This window comes from Sminthopsis crassicaudata, chromosome 3, assembly GCF_048593235.1.
Source record: "Sminthopsis crassicaudata isolate SCR6 chromosome 3, ASM4859323v1, whole genome shotgun sequence".
NCBI lineage: Eukaryota > Metazoa > Chordata > Mammalia > Dasyuromorphia > Dasyuridae > Sminthopsis > Sminthopsis crassicaudata.
The window spans coordinates 573,632,383-573,652,353 of NC_133619.1; the positions used below are offsets into that span (position 1 = coordinate 573,632,383).

Below are 19,971 nucleotides of genomic sequence, written 5' to 3' on the forward strand. Positions count from 1 at the left end.
CCCAATTTGTATATATATCTTGGACTTGGACACTGTATTATTCTTATAATCACTAATTGGGATATTAAGACATTTTATGTAGAGTTTTGCAACTCATAAAATCCCGTTCATGATCTCATTTATTTCTCACAATAACTGTGAATTATGGAGGGTAGGTGTGACTTCCCACCAATATTTTACAAAGAAAAAATCTGAAGTTGATAGAAGTTAAATGAGTTTCTGAAGGTCTCTTAGCTAATAAATGCCAAACTAGGAATGGAACTGAGGCCTTTGGTCCTATATTATTCCATAATATGAACATCTCAACTTCAACTTCTAGAGGCTTAAGATGGCTTTGGAATCAATGGTGTCCCCGATAACTATATACTTAGAACACTGAAACTTCCAAAAGCAATGCCTAGGTCCAGTAGTTCTACTTGAGTAAAGGTTCCTGAGTCCGGGTAGAAGCATATTAAATAAAAAATGAACTTCAACCTTTGAATCTTTCTTGTCAGTAACTGCTAGTTCTGAAGTAAAATTATTTCTTTTGTATTAATTGTCAGGGTGACATTTCTTCTTAAAGCTTTAAGACTTTTTGTTCTAACAAAAGTATTCCGACTGGCCAGTGAGAAAAAAAAACTTGAAAAAGCAGCTAGAAATATGGTAAGTGGGCAAACCTTCTTTTGGATTCTGAAGCACATTTGTCATTCTAAACAGACCACATATACAGTGCCTGTCATGAGCTTACTAAGTCCTTTATAAATATTATCTCATTTGATCCGCACAACCATTTTGGGAAACAGGGAGGCTATTATCTCTGTTTCACAGTTGAGGAAACTGAGGCAGTCAACACTTAAATGACTTGTTCACGATCACAGAGCTATTAAGTGCATGAAGCTGGATATGAATTCAGTTCTTCCAAACTTAAAGTCTAGTATTGTATACCATTGTGTTACCTAGCTGCCACCTGTTTTGGGAGGTACTGGCAAGGATGACAGATATCTATATTATCTATAGTTATTTTAAATGGAATGTCTCTTGCTGCTGTACTTTATTGGTAACATATAGAAATGCTGATGATTTATGTGGCTTTATTTTGTGTCCTGCAACTTTACTAAAATTGTTCATTGTTTCTAGTAGTTTTTTTTTTTTGTTGTTGTTGTTGATTTTCTAGGATTCTCCAAGTATACCATCATATCATCTGTAAAGACTAATAATTTTGTTTCCTCATTACCTACTCTTAATTTCTTTTTCTTCTCTTATTATTAAAGCTAACATTTCTAATATAATATTAAATAGCAATGTTGATAGTGGGCAGCCTTCTTTCAGCCTTGATCTTATTGGGAATGCTTCTAGCTGGTGGTTTTAGATAAATGCTGCTGATCATTTTAAGGAAAACTTCCTATGCTCTCTAGTGAGTGTTTTCAATAGGAATGGGTGTTGGATTTTGGATGGCAGACATCTAGGTAATATGACATTATGCTCTTTTTAGTTTGGCATATACCTAATAAATCTGTTATTTTTCTCTCCAAGGTTTCAGAAAACAAAAGACGTTATAGGAAAGATGGATTTGATCTGGACCTCACTTACATTACTGGTTTGTACAGCTTGATGAAATTAACTGACTATATACAATAGTTTATTAGTTTGCTTTACTAATTTTAAAATTTGTTCCTTTTTCAATAATTCAGTTTGTATTTTGTCTTAGTTTAATCAAAATCAAACTGCTTTTCAAAAGCATTTTGCATTTGGAAACTTTTCTTAGTTCTCATTGAGTTCCCCTTCTACTCTTGCAAATATAGATGGAACGGAGTGGGAGAAGAGGGGTAATGTTTGAGTGGAAAGGAGGAAATCAGTACTATTATTTTATCTCTTAGGCAGATAGAATGATTGTCACACATTCTGTAAACTATAGAAAGAGAATCCTTCCCACACTTTGGGGAGATTGTAATTGCCCAATCTATAAGAAAAACCACTGAGGTAGAGTTCTGAGTCAATAACACTTTATTAAAGGGCCAATAGTTCCCTTTAATGAAGTAAAACTCAGATTTTCTTCATGATCTCAGTTACCCTCTTCTCAGGGTCTTAGTTTTATATTGCTTATGGGTGGAGAAGACCAGAAATAGTCTTAGTGATGGATAGACCTTTCTCTTGACCTTCCAGGAGAGTCTACACAAAATACAGAGTCCCACTGGTTGACAAATGGTGTAGTAAGCAGACCTTAACAGACCCATCTTAACTTTTCAGGAGATCCTACTCCTGAGTCAATGAGTGCATTCATGAGCTAGTAGAAAGAAAGACCTCAAGTGGACAACCAGAGTTACTCACTGGCTATGTGCTCATGTTGGACAACAGAGGGATGACAAGGGATGGAGGGACAACAAAAATAGTTGGAAGAATTTCCATATAACTGAGTCATTTACATCATGCTGGTCTTGGTAATAAGGAAAAAGGAAATAAAACATAATAAGGAAAAAACAAGGGTAGATATCTTCTAGTTAGCTTTCTATGATTAAGCAAATAAACTTACAATCTTCAGTTCACAGCTCAGAGGGCTATTATCAGAATTTATAATCACCAGCCCTATGGATTCATATTAAACTGATTAATACTAATTGGAACAAAACAGGGGTCCAATTAATCATCTTTCACATTTCTTCTGAGATTTACCTCAGTTATCAGGGCTTGCTTTCAATGAAGCATTGGATATTCAATTGATAGCATTTTCAAAGTTGAAATATTTCTATCAGATGTACAAAATGTGAGTTCAGAATAGTCCAGTCTGCAATGGGGTTTAAAAAAAAAATTCTAATTGGGCCCAGGGACAGCAAAAAGACTTCAGTTTAAGGATTTCTCAGGAATCACTATTTTGGAAAGTTCCTGGATCCATGGAAGTTAAATCAAAAAGCATTTTTAAAACACTTGTTGCTATGTGCTTGGCACTGTGTTAAGCACTAGGAAGACAAAGAAACCACAAAAACCCAAAACAAAACCCAAACTCTTTCTTCAAGGAACTCACATTGGGATAGATAAAATGTACAAACAAGTACACGTAGGGTAAGTTGGAGACAATCTTGAAAGACTTAAGGAAAGTTAACAAAACCATTATTAGAAATTGAGTTTTGATTCAGTCTTCCAAATGTCTCTGGGACCAGATATGAATCACTGTTAGTCTAAGCCCCTTCCCCTCTCAAGGTTATTGCTGATGAGAGCAGGGACAAATCCTTTTTCAATTAGCCTCAACTAGATATTTCAATTGATGGCCCTTGAAACTCATGGATTTAAATGATCATTCTACGCAATAAAGTTTCCCAAATCTCAGTCCATCCTAGTCACAGGGCTGATTTGTTTCTATTCTGTGATTCTTAATTACATGAAAGAAACTTTCTACTAGAAAAGGGGCTTCTAAATGGTGTAACTGCAAATATATACTAAATACATATTTATAATAAATGTATACATATAAATATTAAACCTGTATATATGTGTGTTTGTAAAATTTTACAATTTCATAATTTTATTGATTTCTTAATAGGAAAAATTTATTTTCACTTTCAGATAATGTTATTGCCATGTCTTTCCCATCATCTGGAGGTCGGTCACTCTATAGAAACCCCATTAAGGTAAGAGAGAATTTTATCTAATAGATATTCATTTTGTATTTTTCAATGGAAATAGACTGAGTCCATTACAATTTTATATTTCAAGAGATATATCAGTCAATGCACACAGTCTCTAAATTATGTAGGCCATTTTATGTTTTCTGAGAATCACCTCTTCATTGTACCACCAAAATGAACTCCACTTCCTTCCTTAATCTCTAACTCCCATCTTTCTACTCATTTCTTTTTGATCATTTCTAGTTGTCCTCTTACAATCATTTGAAGATTTATCAAATCTATCCCCAACCTCCAGCCTGAAGCCTCACTCTCTTGCTCTTCCACTCTAGAATAAATCTAGATGGTCACTAGCTTTACATAAATGCTTTAGGACAGAGGATAACCTCAACTGCAAATAACACTTTTTCTACTGAATCAGGGGGCTGTTACGTGGAATGTGATGGTCTTGACTCACGGACCAAAAGACTCAGAGACTTATAGGCATTACATAGTACTAATCACTCTGCCTTATAGGTCAGGAATATTTTCATCTCTTCTTTATTAGATACTTTAGAAATAATACCTACTCTACCCTGGAGCCAGGGAGAGAAATATGCAAGAAATATGCATATAAGCTTAGCCACATTATGTTCACCTTTCATCATTGCCTCAATAGCTCTGTCTTCCACTGTTTCATGTCTCAGAACTTCCTTATCTGTCACTTTTACTCAGGTAGAAATCTAGGCTGTGATGATATTGATACCAACAGGAAATATCACAATATTGTCACTCTCTGTGAAAATAGTAGTCCAAAACACAGAGGTCATATACTAACAGATATATCTCCTAACTACCATTATATCCCTTAGATAGTTTTCACACCTTTGGTTTGATGTAAGTCTTGATGGTCCTCTGCATTGTGATGCTTGATTCTGATTGGATCATCCCCCAGTGCTTTTACAAATAATTCACAATAGAAATTGCTTTTGGATTTGCTCAAAGACACAAAGCTAGTAATTAGAGGTAGGCTTTAAACCAATAGCTTTTGACTTTTGAGTCAGTATTTTCCCCATTGCACATTTGATGCTTCTTGCTGGCACATTACTTGGTTTAACTTTTGAAGTGAATCATTGTTTCAATTGAAGTAGTTAGTATACATATATATATATATATATATATATATATATAATGCAGATGATTTCCTAAATTGCCCCACATATCTACTCTTGGCTCTATTCCAGCCAGCATTTATTAATCACCAAAACAAAATGCATGGTATACTTATGAAATTTGTCATTGACACAATACTCTATAACTAACATATTAAAATCTCATAATGGGTGTTGAGGATAGTGTAGTTATGTTGGAAAAAGCTCAAGCAATTATACATGATCTAAAAATCATTCAAATGGGTCTATCTACTTGTGGTGCCCATCCCAAAAGGTTAGATTATGAACAAACTTAAATGTTTGTCCAAACAACCATGTCACCATAACTTAAAAATAGGTATTATTTTTCATCCATTTAGTTGTCCCTCTGAATAGTATTAAACTGATTTCTTTTGGATGATCATATATCTCATCTAGGAAATCCCATAATTTTCTAAGGCTTGTTACAATCAGTACAATGTTATATGTAAAGGGAACATTTGTGACTATCTAGGATGTGATCTCCAAAGTGGGAGGTCCTAGAATAATTGAAAGGAATGTATAATCAATCATTTGTAGGTGAAAAGTTTAGCTACATCTCTCCCATCTCACAAGTTAATTATGAGTTTTTCCAACATACTCTCCCCATCACCTATTATGATACAACACTTCTCACTTCATGTTTTTCACCATACTATCTTTTAGTGCCTATGCTAGATATAAATCCCTCAGAGTACTTGTAAATTAATAGAGACCTAGATACCTATACCAGTTATGTAGGTAAATTTCTCTCCCCTCCACTCAAATATCTTTATACTCTACCCACCAGATAACTTCAATGCGTTGCACTGAAGGGGCTCTGAGAAATTGACCCAAGACACTCATTGAGAACCTGCTCCATCCTCTTCAATTGCTTTGCACCTAAGATCTCATTAGATCATCTTTTCCTCATACCCACCTCTTTCCCATACTTATTTATTACTACTGAAGGCACCATCATCCTTACAATTACTCAATTATATCATCTCAGTGTTTTACTCTACCCCTTAATCTCACCCACATATCCCACACACTGCCAAATCTTATTTTCATCATTCACACCATCCCTTCCCTCTTCCCACACAGACACCATCTTTCAAATCCTCACTACTCTTACCAAGATTGTTGTAACACTTTCCTAATTGTTTTTCCTATCTTAAATCTCTCACCACTTCCAATTCACCTTATATACTGCAGCCTAAGTGATATTACCTATAAATGGATTACTTATACATAGATAAATAGTGGAGTGTATTCAATTTCAATGGCTTCCTTTTTCTTTTGGGATGAAATATACACCACTCTGTTGGAAAAAAATGGAAAACCCAAGACACAGAGTCTCTTTGTTATTAATCAATTTATTAATTAGGCTAGCAAGTAACAAGTTGACAGTCAGTGCTCTCTCACAGGGTAGCTAGACCCTTCATGGAGGTCACTGAATGCCTAAATACCTTTGGAAAAATGTGGAGATCAATCCTGAATGATGAATCAAGGAGAGAATGAATATGATAATGAGAGATGGGCTCTTTTCTGGGTGGGTGAATTTTGGGGCAAGGTCAGAAATGTTCTTAATAGACTATCATTGAGCAAACAAAAAAATCTTTGGGTCCTATATATTGTAGCGAGCTGTCATCTCTAGAAGCTGCCGGATCGCTCTCTGGGAAGAGATCTGCTGTGTCTACTCAAATCTCTCAGACAGATTCTTCTTCCTGTAACGAACCGTTGTCTCCAGGCAGTTGCTGTTAACTCTTGTCCAGAGAAGTGACTTCCCTTCCTGCAGAGAGCCCCGTCAGGCCTGATGCAATGCAGACACTTCTCCTTGAATCCTGGCTCTGAATCTCCTCCAGCTCTTATCCTTCTCCAGGCAGACTCACTCTCCAGGCCCACTGTTGCTTTTTATCCTCCCAGAGAATGGGCGTGGGATAATGCAAGGGCTTCTGGGAAGAACCACTTCAGCCAATGGGCTTGCTCCTTCTATCAAGTCAACCTGAGTTCTCACCTTGTAATTATCCAACCTGAATTCTCACCTTGTCACTATCCAGACAACCTCAGTTCTCACTTAGTAATCCTAACATCTCCCCCTTTCTTTTGATTTAGAACATTAAATTAGATTTAATCTTTTGATTTAGATTTTGATGTTAGGATTACTAGGTGAGAACTGAGGTTGTCTGGATAGTGACAAGGTGAGAATTCAGGTTGGACAATTACAAGGTGAGAACTCAGGTTGACTTGATGGAAGGAGCAGGCTCATTGGCTGAGGTGGTTCTTCCCAGAAGCCCTTGCATTATCCCACGCCCATTCTCTGGGAGAATAAAAGAGAGAACAGTGGGCCTGGAGAGTGAGTCTACATGGAGAAGGATAAGAGCTGGAGGAGATTCAATAAGAAGACTCTGCATTGCATCAGGCTTGATGGGGCTCTATGCAGGAAGGGAAGTCACTTCTAAGGACAAGAGTTAACAGCAACTGCCTGGAGACAACAGTTCACTTCAAGAAGAAGAATCTGTTGGAGAGATTTGAGTAGAAGACACAGCAGATCTCTTCCCAGAGAGCGATCCGGCAGCTTCTGGAGACGACAGCACGCTACAATTGGCATCCACACGTGGGGCAAGGACTTTTGCTTATCCTGACAAGAGGAGCTAGACCAGACCTTCGCAATTTGGTGCCCGAACAGGGACAGACACGGTCCTGATTCCAGTGGAAAAGCCTCCCATCCAGATCTCAGTCTCTCTAACCCAGAACCGTGAGTAACGAGGAAACTTTGTTAAAGATTAAGTGAGCGTGCTAATAGATAAATAAGGAACTTAACTTGTTAAGGGCTAAACCAGCAATCTCTTATAGTGAAATGGGGCAAACACCTTCTGTTCAAGGAAAATGTTTAGAGAGCATCATCAAGGTTATGAAAAGCCAAGGATTGATTATAATTTTAGAGGAGATTACTGAACTTTTAAGAACTGTGAAGGTTATATGTCCTTCTTTTTCTCTGGAAGAAGAATTGGATCCAGATGAGTGGAAATTAGTAGGAGAGCAATTAGGTGAACAGTACAATTACCTTTGTGACATTTTACCCTTTGGTTCCAGACCAAACTCAGTTTCCAAAGATACAATTCATACCTACAATTTAATCCAAATGGCTTTAAAAAATGTTATTCTAAAGGAAGAGATGAAGGAGCAAAATGGGGAAGTGTCAACTAAACTAGGTGAAAAGGATGAATCAGATAACAATGAAGTTAAGTACAATTCTGAGCAACAGCAACAGGAGCACCTCCCATCTCCTCCCTCAATTAACCCTTCATGGGTGGAGCAAGAAGGAGGAGAGGAAGAGGCAGAAACACAAACAGAATTGCCAGTGAAGCAGCCTAAGCCTATGACAAGATTAGAAAAAGCATTGGTTAAAGCTAAGAGAGAAGGACAGGATATAAGTGATTTTATACATGCATATCCTGTGATTGAAAATATTGACTCTGTAGGTAAAAAAAGGAGAAGATATGCACCTTTAGATTTGAATAAAATTAAGGATTTGAAAAAAGGTTGTACCCTTTATGGGGCTACATCAGCTTATGTCAAAATGTTACTAGATGGTTTGTCTTATGAAGTCCTAACCCCAAATGATTGGAAATCCATAGCAAGGACATGTCTGGAACCTGGAGAAAATTTATTATGGCTTGCGGAATTTCATGAATTATGTAAAATTCAAGTCAGATGCAATTTGGAAATAGGAGTTAACACACAATTCACTTTTGAGCACTTAGCTGGTGAAGGTCAGTATGGAGAGAATTCGGAACAGATTAATTATACCATGACAATATATGAACAAATTGCTAAGGCTGCAATAAAAGCTTGGGGTGTCCTTCCTGGACAGAAAGATCGTGGAGAGGCTTTCACTAAAATACAGCAAGGTCCCAATGAACCTTTTGCAGATTTTGTGGGACGTTTGCAAACTGCTGTCAAAAGAACTATTGGAGAAAATGCAGCTACAGAAATAATGACCAGACATCTGGCTAAGGAAAATGCCAATGAGATTTGCAAAAGAATTATATGGGGATTAGACAAAGATGCTCCTTTAGAGGAGATCATAAGACGCTGTGCTACAGTGGGAACAAATGCTTTTTACACCCGGACAATGATGAATGTGGAAAGACAGGGTCCCTCCTGGCAAAGGACTTCTAGAGAAACTCGGCGATGTTTTCAATGTGGAAAAATTGGACATCTTAGAGCTCAGTGTAGATATGGAGATACAGTGAGAAGACAGGGTGAGAGAAGACCTAAAACCCTATGTCCAAAATGCAACAGAGGACTCCATTGGGCATCAGAGTGTAGAATAATTCAGGGAAATGGGATGAGGGGCCCAGGTCCAGGGCCCCAGGCAAAAAAGACTTGGGGCATGATGGCAGCTGATGTTACACCCAAAGAATCTTTAGAAGGCCAGGACTCTGATTTAATCAATCAGAAGAGAAGCAATCACATGGCAGAAAGGGATTACCTGATAAGTCAGTCAAAAGGCAATCAGATTGCAAAAATGGATTACACTTGGGGAGAATACAGGCCTTTTAAACCAACAGGGCTGTGTCCAGTGCAAACAATTCCAATGTAATTGCCAGATGATGAGAAGATATTTAGAAAGTGGTAAATAGAAGGTAATTAGATAGGTTAACTGCCTGGGAGAGAGGGTTTGCTTGTATTTCTTCAGCAGGAGAAGGAATCAGATGGGTGCCAACGAGTCATATTCGCCTTGTCCATCAGAGAGAGACAGAAAAAGAGAAAGATCTCAAAATAAAGGAGAAAATCTAAGAAACATCTGACACTGAAAGAGCATGGCTAATAAAAAGACTGTTAAAGAACTTTAAAAACCAGCAGGAATCATTGGACTTCCTCACACAAGATGAGACTAATGGACAATGGACTTATGGACATTTATAAATTTTCAATTTATGATTATTTGATTATGTTATTTGTCATATACTTCTAGCATGTATTATGTTACTATGTTACTATGTGCTTATGTAATTTATGTAATTATGTGTAATACTTCCCATATTGATGGATTTATGTTTCAAGATCATGACTGTCCTATGTTCTAAATCAAAAGAAAGGGGGAGATGTTAGGATTACTAGGTGAGAACTGAGGTTGTCTGGATAGTGACAAGGTGAGAATTCAGGTTGGACAATTACAAGGTGAGAACTCAGGTTGACTTGATGGAAGGAGCAGGCTCATTGGCTGAGGTGGTTCTTCCCAGAAGCCCTTGCATTATCCCACGCCCATTCTCTGGGAGAATAAAAGAGAGAACAGTGGGCCTGGAGAGTGAGTCTACATGGAGAAGGATAAGAGCTGGAGGAGATTCAATAAGAAGACTCTGCATTGCATCAGGCTTGATGGGGCTCTATGCAGGAAGGGAAGTCACTTCTAAGGACAAGAGTTAACAGCAACTGCCTGGAGACAACAGTTCACTACAAGAAGAAGAATCTGTTGGAGAGATTTGAGTAGAAGACACAGCAGATCTCTTCCCAGAGAGCGATCTGGCAGCTTCTGGAGACGACAGCTCGCTACAATATATAAATTGGTTATTAATATAATGAGGAGCTATAGTAAGAATTAAACACAATTAATATAATAATAGTCATTTTTCTCATTGTTTAGATTTTTAAAGCCCTTCATAATCTAGCACTAACCTAACTTTCTAATTCATTGAGCATGATCGATTCTTTCATACTCGGTGATACAATCAAATTTGTCCTTTTGTTAGTTCCAAAATTATGTTTAATAACCTTATGACACCCATTTCCTTTGCTACTCAGATGTTTTTTTCCTTTGGTGGGGATGAGGGTAAACTCTGCAGCAAATGGTTGAGGCTACTAGAAGTATGAACACTTGGATAAGTGAGGTGTTACACTATATATTTTTTTTAAATGTCATTTTGACACTTAAGGGATCAATAGTCAACCAAGCATATGAGAGAATAGCACACTAAGAGATCAGTCTGAATGGATTGATATTTAAAATAAGAGCAACAGGACCAATTTTCATAAGAAAGATATTTTATTAGGGGCAGATAGATGGTGCAGTGCATAAGGACTGAACCTGGAGTCAAGAGAATCAGAGTTCAAATCCAGCCTCAGACATTTGGCACTTACTAGCTGTGTGACTTTGGGCCAGTCATTTAATTATGATTGCTTCAGAAAAGGAAGGAAGGGAGGAAGAAAGAAAGGAAGGGAGGGAGGGAGAGAAGGAAAAGAAAAACAAAAAGATTTACTGAATGTGCTTATAAGGTCAAATTAGCCTCGCTTTCCTGGCCAAAATAGCAAGCTAACATTATAACAATATTACAATGTTTATAGATGACTTATTCCCTATCAGTAAGATTATTAGGTATATAGTCAATCTGAGGATATATATATTCTTGTTCTCTATACCTTCCTTCCAGTGACTGTCCAGAATGCTGAATTTAGTCAGGAAACCTACTTGAGACGAGTATTATTAGTTCTGTTACCACCATGGGCAAGCCACTCAACCTAGCTAAGCTTTCCTTTCCTTTATCTGCAAAATGAAAGTAACTCTTGATATACTTAACTTCCTAAAGATATTGTGAGGGTTGAATTATATTATGCATGAAAAATCAAATTCCTAAATAAATAATTTATTATTATTTAATAAAATAAAAGCACTATTATTATTTAAAGGTGCTAACTGAGAATCAGCATAATTATTGTTGTCATGTAATAATAATAATTTAATAATCAGTTAAGCATCTTGAGGTTAACAAATGTTTTACATTTTATAATGTGTGTATTATGTAGGTATGAAAAAATAGATACATTTGTATATTTTAGGAAGTTGCAAGATTCCTGGATACAAAACATCCAGACCACTACAAGATCTACAACTTATGCAGTATGTATGAATTATCTGTTCTGATATTCTGGTTTGAATATAAGCATTTAGCACAAATTTTTGTCCCTGGCTCAAAATAGCAGCTTAATAACTTAGTCGACTAGCTGTTGATTGAAGTCAGTGCCTTTTAGCAGGTGATAGTCTCATGTGAGGCAAGTCACTTACTCATGATTTGTCCCAGTTTCTTCATTTGTTCAATGGAGTTAAACATAGCATCTGCCTCCAAGAGTTCTTGTGAGGTTTAAATGAAATAATCTTTGTAAACCACTTAGCATAGTGCCTGGCACATAGTAAGTACTTTAGAAATGTCTATTCCTTCCTTCCTCATTATAATTTCATTGTCTTCTAGCAACTATTTTTAAAGGATCTTTGCCCTCACTCTCATTTATCTTTGAAAAGTCTTATCTTCTACTGGACCCACTTTTTTTTTGAAACAGAAGATTAGTGTGGAATCAAAATATAAAAAGGAAAGATTATAAGAGACATAAGAGAATATGAGACAAACTGTTAAAGCTATAAAAGAGAGACGAGGGAGGCCCAGAAGAATAAAGTAACTTCTCCAAAGTGACAGAACAATCTAAGACTAGAATCCAGGTGCCCTAACTTACAACTCAGTTCTCTTTCTACTCCACTCTTTCTACTTTTTACTCCACTCCTTGAACTTTTTAAAGTGAAGCCTATGTATGTTTGCATCAGAATTTTCATGGAGGTGTAAACTCTTTCCCACATATCCCAGATGGAGATGTTTTCTCAAAATCAGTTACCCATTGAAATCATAGAACTGAGATGTGTGTGTGTGTGTGTGTGTGTGTGTGTGTAAATCCCCATCTCTATGGTGATTCTGATATAAGCATACATCAGTTAGAATTAGGCTAGGAACCATCTTTATACTTTTCCCCTAAAAACTCAGATAAATTGAATATATTTTACTTGTTCCTATCACTTGATCAATTATATTTACCTCTGCTGTGGGTCCTATTGGGTGTTGCACTATTAGACATTTGGTGAGGTTTTATATGTCAAGACTATGACTTCAGGGCATAATTGAAAAGCTAATGCTATTCCTATTTTCCTGTTCTTACAGTTTCAAAATTTTCCTGTAGGAGAGATACAACTCTTCTTGGATAGAGAGGGCAAATTCTTAGGTGGGCTAAGTGAACTGCATTTTTATAAGTCTGATAATGTCAAGTCTGGAAAGGACCCCCAAAGCCTTATTCATTGCTCATTGATTATGTTCATTGTACATACACACATAATTCTTTGAGCTTCTTGGAATAGAAGAACTCTTAATATTTGAAAGTAGTGTCAATTCATTATTACTACTAATATTGCTCAAATATAATTCTCTTAAGCATCTTCTTCTAGCACCACTTCAAAAATGCAAATTCTTAAAGTAAATTTTGAGCATAAAAGTTTTTAGAAAACAAAAATTTTGATATAAGCTTAATATGTTAGTTTAATGCATAAGTTTAACTTCTGTTATCTGTTTTAGGTGAGAGAACCTATAACCCTTCATATTTCCATAACAGAGTAGAAAGATTCCCTATTGATGATCACAATGTCCCCACCATAATGTAGGTTGTATGCCAAGTTTACTGAGGGAGAGGGAGTACTAAGAAGGAGGGAGGGGGGGGTCTTGATTTTTCAAAATAGCACTTCTATTCAACTAAAAATTATTTGCTTTTAACCAGTGATATGCTGAAATTTGTGGACAGTGTATTTGAATGGATGGAAACGGATCCAAAAAATATAATTGTAGTTCACTGTATGGGAGGCAAAGGTAATACTTTTCTCTGTCTCTTGGATTCAATTTCTTTAGCTGTACTGATCTTCAATTGAAAGAAAAAGGGGTTTCAAGTAAATTTCTATGTCACAGTCTCTTCATGCAGAATTATGAGCTCAGACCAGGGAAAAACTATGCTTCTCGAGTCTCTTCTCCTAATTCTGTTTAGACTTGAAATGCATCTTTAGTTCTTTTTCTTAGTCAGATGGATCTCCAATAAGCAAGATGGGAATTAGGTACAAGAAGCCTGTGTATGTTCTATATTTGAAAATCAGACATTTTCTGTTCCAGAGGTAACATGACGAGAAGGTTTTAAATTGGCTAGTGTGTTTGAAATATATCTAAGAAATATTGTTTGTGAATATAGCGGCCTTAGAAACTGATAAAAGCATTTTCTTTTTTTAAAAAAGGCTTTAGAAACTGATAAAAGCATTTTCTTTTTAAAAAAAGGCAACAGAAAGCACATCATAATGAATAGAGATCAGTCCCCCTTTCTATTCTCTATTTCTAACATGGATAAGAATTTTAAACTCTTTTTTTTCTACATTTCCTATGACACATCCATTCAAATCCTACTAGCTCAGATTCCGTTTTGAAAGATCAAGTAAAATCCTCCCTGGTTGTATTGGCCTAAAGTGACCTCTTTTTTTTTTTTTTTTTTAATCCCTCTATTTTATGGGAAAGTCATTTAACAATTGCAATATGCTATTTAAACATTTTATTGCTTAAATTTTCACATGATAAACTAGTCTGGGAACTAAATAGCAAGGTCCTTGAAGAAGGAGCTAGTTTTTAAATCTCCTATTATAATAAAGCATTTGGGATTTTTTTTTCTGATTTAAATATAGTCAGAGAAGACTTAGGTTTTTCTAATACTCAAAATGTCATTCATGGTAACATACTGTACTTAGATGAAACATGGAAACCATATGTCTATTACCCTCAAACAAGGATAATTTTAGCATATGGCACATGAACAGGGCATATTATCTCTCCATTCCATTTCTTAAAGGATTTTGAATAACTTCATATACATTTATATAGTAAAATATTTGAGATGAAACTTCTACTGTCAGCTACTTAACCTGGGTGCTAAACATAATGTCATGGAGCTCTCTTTTGTTGTAGATAAGAAGCTTCTAGGAGACCAGTTAGGAGAATGATTTCCTTTTCCCCTAAAACCCTTTTTGAACATATTGTAGAATTGGCTAAGTTGATTTCAGTTCAAAAAACAAATATTAAGTGATGTCCATTGAAACCCTATACCAATGAAACAAATTAGCAAGTAATGTGTTTCATAGAAAAATGAGTAAGAAAAGACTTCTTTACTCCAGGAACTTGTACTAGTAAAAAAGATAAGACCAGAACACAAATAGCTATAATACAAATTTAAATACAAGGTGTCTCAAAAGTCTCAGTGCATAAAGACTTAAAGTTATTAAAAATATTAACTTAAAGATTAAAAGTTATTGAAGTCTAAAACTTTACTGAGACCTTTGGGACATTCCTTATACTAAAAACAAAAGGAGTACAAAGTACTTTAGAAAGTATAATTGTAAAAGGATAGATCATTTCCAAAAGTAGAAATAAGTGACTTAAGAATGATATAGATTTGACAGAGACTTAGCACAAGGGAAAATATTGCAAAGTATTGACTGAGGCAGTTAAGTGGAAAAGGATAGCTAAAGCCCTGGTCCTGGAGTGACCTGAATTCAAATCAAGCCTCAGATATTTATTAGGTGTGTGACTCTGAGTAGGTTACTGAATTTCTGTTTACCTTAGTTTCCTTATCTGCAAAATGAGGGAAATAATAGTATCCAACTTCTAGATTTGTTGAGAGGATGAAATGGAATAATGTTTATAAAGTAATTTGCAAACCTTAAAATGTTATTGTAGTTCTTCTTATTGTTGTTAGGTTTTGGTGTGAGAGAATAATGAGTTAGAAATCTGAAGTGTGTTCACTTCAAATTCAAGCCCATAAAATATTTGATTATTTCTGAAATATGACTTATATTTAGGTTGAAAAAGAACAAATTCAGTTTATAATCTTTGTAAATGGCTAGCAATATTAAGATTGAAAATGGTCAATTAATTAATTTCTTTTCTAGGCAGGACTGGAACTATGATCTGTATTTGGCTTATTGCTAGTGAACATTTTAATACTACAAAGGTATGAAATGCACTAATAAGAATTATATTGTTCTGCTGATTATTTAGATAGAACTTACCAGTTCTAAAAAAACCATTGAAAGAAATTAGACACTATTAAGATGACTGTTTGAGTTACAGTACTTCAAGGGGAGGTTGAATATATAATATCAAAGGTACCTTCAACTTTTAAGATCCCTTAAAAAACTAAACCTATAATTTCATTGGTACAAGGATTTCCTAGAGAATAAATTCTATCTACCAATGAAAATTGGTCTTGCTTTACAATTATTAGTCTTAAAGATTTGCCTGGGACACTGAAAAATTAAGTGACATTAATATGTGTCATGGGGAGGTCTTGAACCTACATCATCACTATGATTATCATCATTATCATTTAAATAGTGCCAATTAAATGCCAGGAACTGTGCTAAGGATTTTATGTTAGTCTTGATATGATCTTTTAATCTTGGGAAGGAGATGAACCATTATTTTCTTTTCACTGGAGAGGGTATAATTTAGAATAAAAACCATGTCCTGGTAGCTGGTGACAAAATTACCTCATTTTATCCTCACAACAACCTTGAAAAATGTTGTGCCCATTTACAGATGAGGAAACTTAAAGAAATGGAACTTAAGTGAATTATCTAAGAAAAGATAATCAGTAAATGTGGGATACCAAATTTGAATGTTGTTCTATCTTTACAGCTTTGTGCACTATGGTACCACTGAACTGCCAAATTTTACTGATTCCAAAGCCAGCCTCTATTAATATTTCCCCTGATGCCTGCCTGTAGGGCTATGATTCTATGGTGCTTGAATGGGATTTGTGTTTGGAGAGATCAATGCCTTTCTCTCAGTAAGGAAACAGCTGCGAGAACATGTGAATTATATTCTAAATTCTCCTGTTTGTTGAATTTAGACATATCCTCTCTCCAGGGAAATGAGGATAATAGCTTGCCTCCCTTATAACACAAAAGATGACATTAAAATTAATTAAATACAAAATTAAATATATGAAGATCTTTAAACGTCCTTATAGGTACTATGTAAGCCAAAGTTAATGCTGATCCTAAGATTCTTATTGTGGCATTTATAAAAATAGATGGATTAAATGATTCTAAATGAGACAAAGAAGAAAGATAAAGATTCAGTATGTCCCAATCAAACATGTGTGCTCTGGAATTCCAAATTCAGATAGTCTCAGCCCAAACAATATTGACCAGAGTAATAAAGTCATTAGTTAGAAACCTTAGGTGAGTTTTGATGAGGAAATTAAGTTTAAAAAAATATTGAAAACTATTTGATACCTAGTCGAGTCTTGTTTGAATTTTTTTTCATTTGTTTTTCTAAAGGAATCCCTAGAATATTTTGGAAAGAGAAGAACAGATACAGCTTCTAGCTCCAAATATCAAGGAGTAGAAACTCCTTCACAGGTGAGCTTTTAAACAAAGAATAAATTTTCTAGGAAAGGGGCCATAAAAAGTAACTCTTTAAAAAAAACCTATCATTATTGCATTAAAATAAATAAAAATTTAAAAATTACATTTATTTCTTAGAAATTCAATATAATTAGTGAATTTAATAATTTCTTGAAAGATAATGGATAGCAGTGGCCTTCACTCTCTTGACTGTGGCAAGTTAGAGAATTCTTAAAGTTTTTAAAATTTCATTTTTGGTGACTTCTGAGACAAGTTTTCCTTTGAATATATAGCCTATCTTCTACTTTCCAAGAATCATATTTTAAAGTTCTACAGAAAAAAAAAAATTAAAAATAAAATGCTATGGTTGGGTTATTGTCACAAAAGATATCGGGGTAATTTCTAAAGATTCCATACCTCATTCGACATGATATACAATTGCTAATGGAAAATAAATTACTGTTAAGAAAAAAAAATAAATAAAAAATAAAAAGAGTTAATTCACACAGGTACTTCCCAATAGATAATAATTTCTTTTTAAAAGTACATAAAATATATGTAAACTACTGTATAATTAGTATATTTTACCTTTTAATCCCATAATTCAGACTTATTTTCTGGTATGAAGGGAAGGCCAAAAAAATTTCATAAGGATTTTCCAGATCATGTGGGCATTACAACAATATGGAAGGGATAAGTTACTAGTGTTCCCTCATATGAGTGCTGAGAACTCTGTGATTAAATGGATCCATGAATAGTTATCACTAGTAGAACAGTTACTGAGGGTGAAAGTGGGATTCAGGGTAAGGAAAAGAATCCCAAGTTCTCTATGCTGGACTGACAATGAAATCATCATAGAAACATTGCAGACAGAGGGAAGAATTAGGAAGTAACGTTTGCTTTTCAGATGCCTTGTTTATCCCTTTTCTTAAATTACTAATTGCATAGTTTCACATTCTTAGGAGAGCCTTCTCTTCTTTATTTAACCATCCTTTCTTCAAAACTTTGCTCACCATTTAAGTCCTCAAAGAATTTTCAGGCTAATCCCACTGACTTTCCATCATTTTAGTGAGCCTTAGCTATCATATAATTAGTTGTGTATATACTCCCATTTTTTTTTTTGATATTGTATGAAGCTACTTGACTAGCTCCATAGTAGCTCCATAGCTGACTGTGATGGTTTAGAATGAGTGTAAATAGCAGTTATTTTCTGTTCTGGCCAGAAACTTTGGGGGTCTCCCCGCCCTGGTTGATATTTTTGTGATGGTAAATTAGGCCATCTTTTATATCAATTCTTGCCTAGCCTTTAGCCATTGAATGGGTATTGCCACAGATAAACTGAGGTCTGGAAAAGACTTTAATTTAGAATTGCCAAGGTCATCCACTGCATTTCAAGCCATCATCAATCATCTTGACTTACATCTTGTCACTAGTCTTTGGTGACTCTGGAGGAGAGAATGAAGCTGACAACTTTACACAACTGCCTCATTTAAATTCAATTCATGGTAAGTCAATATATCACCCTTCTGATGCCATTGTTCCTCTTTAAGAATGAAGGATGGGGGGCAGCTAGATGGTACAGTGGATAGAGCACCAGCCCTGAAGTCAAGAGTATCTGAATCCAAATTTGACCTTAGACACTCAAAACTTCCTAGCTGTGTGACCTTGGACAAATCATTTAACCCCAATTGTCTCAGCCAAACAAAAAAAGAATAAAAGATGAACAACATGTTAAATATATTTTTCACTTATGTTTAGCTTCTTATCTCTCCCATTGAACATAAATAAATAGCAAAGGCTATCTTCTTCTTTGTAACTTCCCATTGCCCTTGTTACAAAATTTCAAGGTATTTGCTCTAAAAATGCTTGTTAACACTTAAATTAATTGCAGAGAAACTGGAATGTCTATTTAAGACCTCTTCACTTACATGGACTTTTCCCTTATATTACAGAGCAGATATGTTGAATATTTTGCCCTGATAAAGAACAAGTACCATTGGGCTATCCCTCAAACTAAGATATTCAGGATATATTCCATCATTATTCATTCAATTCGAGGTACGTATATTTAATATAATTGAAGGTAATTTGAATTTGGTTACAGATGTGTTCTATGTCAATGTGAGTTCATGCATGTGTATATGTATATATGAACATACACTATGTCTAGTATACATAGGTAAAATTATTAGTTAATTGATTTTGTTCATGAAAAGAAATAATAAGAAAAATGATAAGATTGGCTTTAGCCAATATGTACAAACTCATCTGCCACTTAGAGTTTGCCTGTAGTTAAGTAGTTAATGGGGTTAAATAACTTTCCCATGATCACAGAGTTAATTATGTGTCAGTGATTGGTATTCATAATTGGAATCATAAATGCTAAGGTTAGCCCTATATTCACTATGCTGCATGTATAAACTACTAGTAGCTCTTTGTTGTAGCAAAGAAATAGAAACAAAGAATTGTGAAATGATTGATCAAAATATAGTAATAACTGTAATGGAATATTACTGTGTCCTTAGGAATTATGAAAGAGTTGATTTAAAAAATTGGGAAGACCATATGAACAAAATTAACAGAACCAAGAGAACAACGTGTATGACAATAACAGTATTATTGCTCCCCTTGACTTCTCCCAATTCCCATCTACCTTGGAAAGGTAATAGGTTAGACATGTGTAGTCATGCAAAACATTTCCATAATAGTCATGTTGTGAAGAAAAACATAAACCAAAAAACTACCCAAGAAAAATGAAGTTTTTAAAAAAAATATTCTTCCATCTACATCATACCCATAATTTTTCTCTGAGTTTTTCATCATAAGTTCTTCAGAGTTGTATTGAATAGTTATATTGCTGAAAATAGTTATCCCATTCATAGTAGATCACCTTACAATATTGTTGTTACTTTATACACAGTATATTTCTCTTTGCATCAGTTCATGGAAGTTTTTTTTAGTTTTTTCT

The 19,971-nt window shown here is 35.0% G+C and overlaps 1 protein-coding gene across 1 annotated transcript in view; it reads left to right on the plus strand.

Moving 5' to 3' along the window:
- The window catches only part of LOC141563561 (phosphatidylinositol 3,4,5-trisphosphate 3-phosphatase TPTE2-like), a 73,102-nt gene that overhangs the window by 43,349 nt on the left and 9,782 nt on the right, over positions 1-19,971 (plus strand). Inside the window, exons 8-16 of the mRNA XM_074304838.1 lie at positions 543-642; positions 1,513-1,576; positions 3,538-3,602; positions 11,591-11,651; positions 13,144-13,225; positions 13,343-13,431; positions 15,543-15,604; positions 16,938-17,018; positions 18,956-19,061. Of these exons, the coding sequence (XP_074160939.1) occupies positions 543-642; positions 1,513-1,576; positions 3,538-3,602; positions 11,591-11,651; positions 13,144-13,225; positions 13,343-13,431; positions 15,543-15,604; positions 16,938-17,018; positions 18,956-19,061 (710 nt within the window). The remainder of the gene's footprint in view (positions 1-542; positions 643-1,512; positions 1,577-3,537; positions 3,603-11,590; positions 11,652-13,143; positions 13,226-13,342; positions 13,432-15,542; positions 15,605-16,937; positions 17,019-18,955; positions 19,062-19,971) is intronic.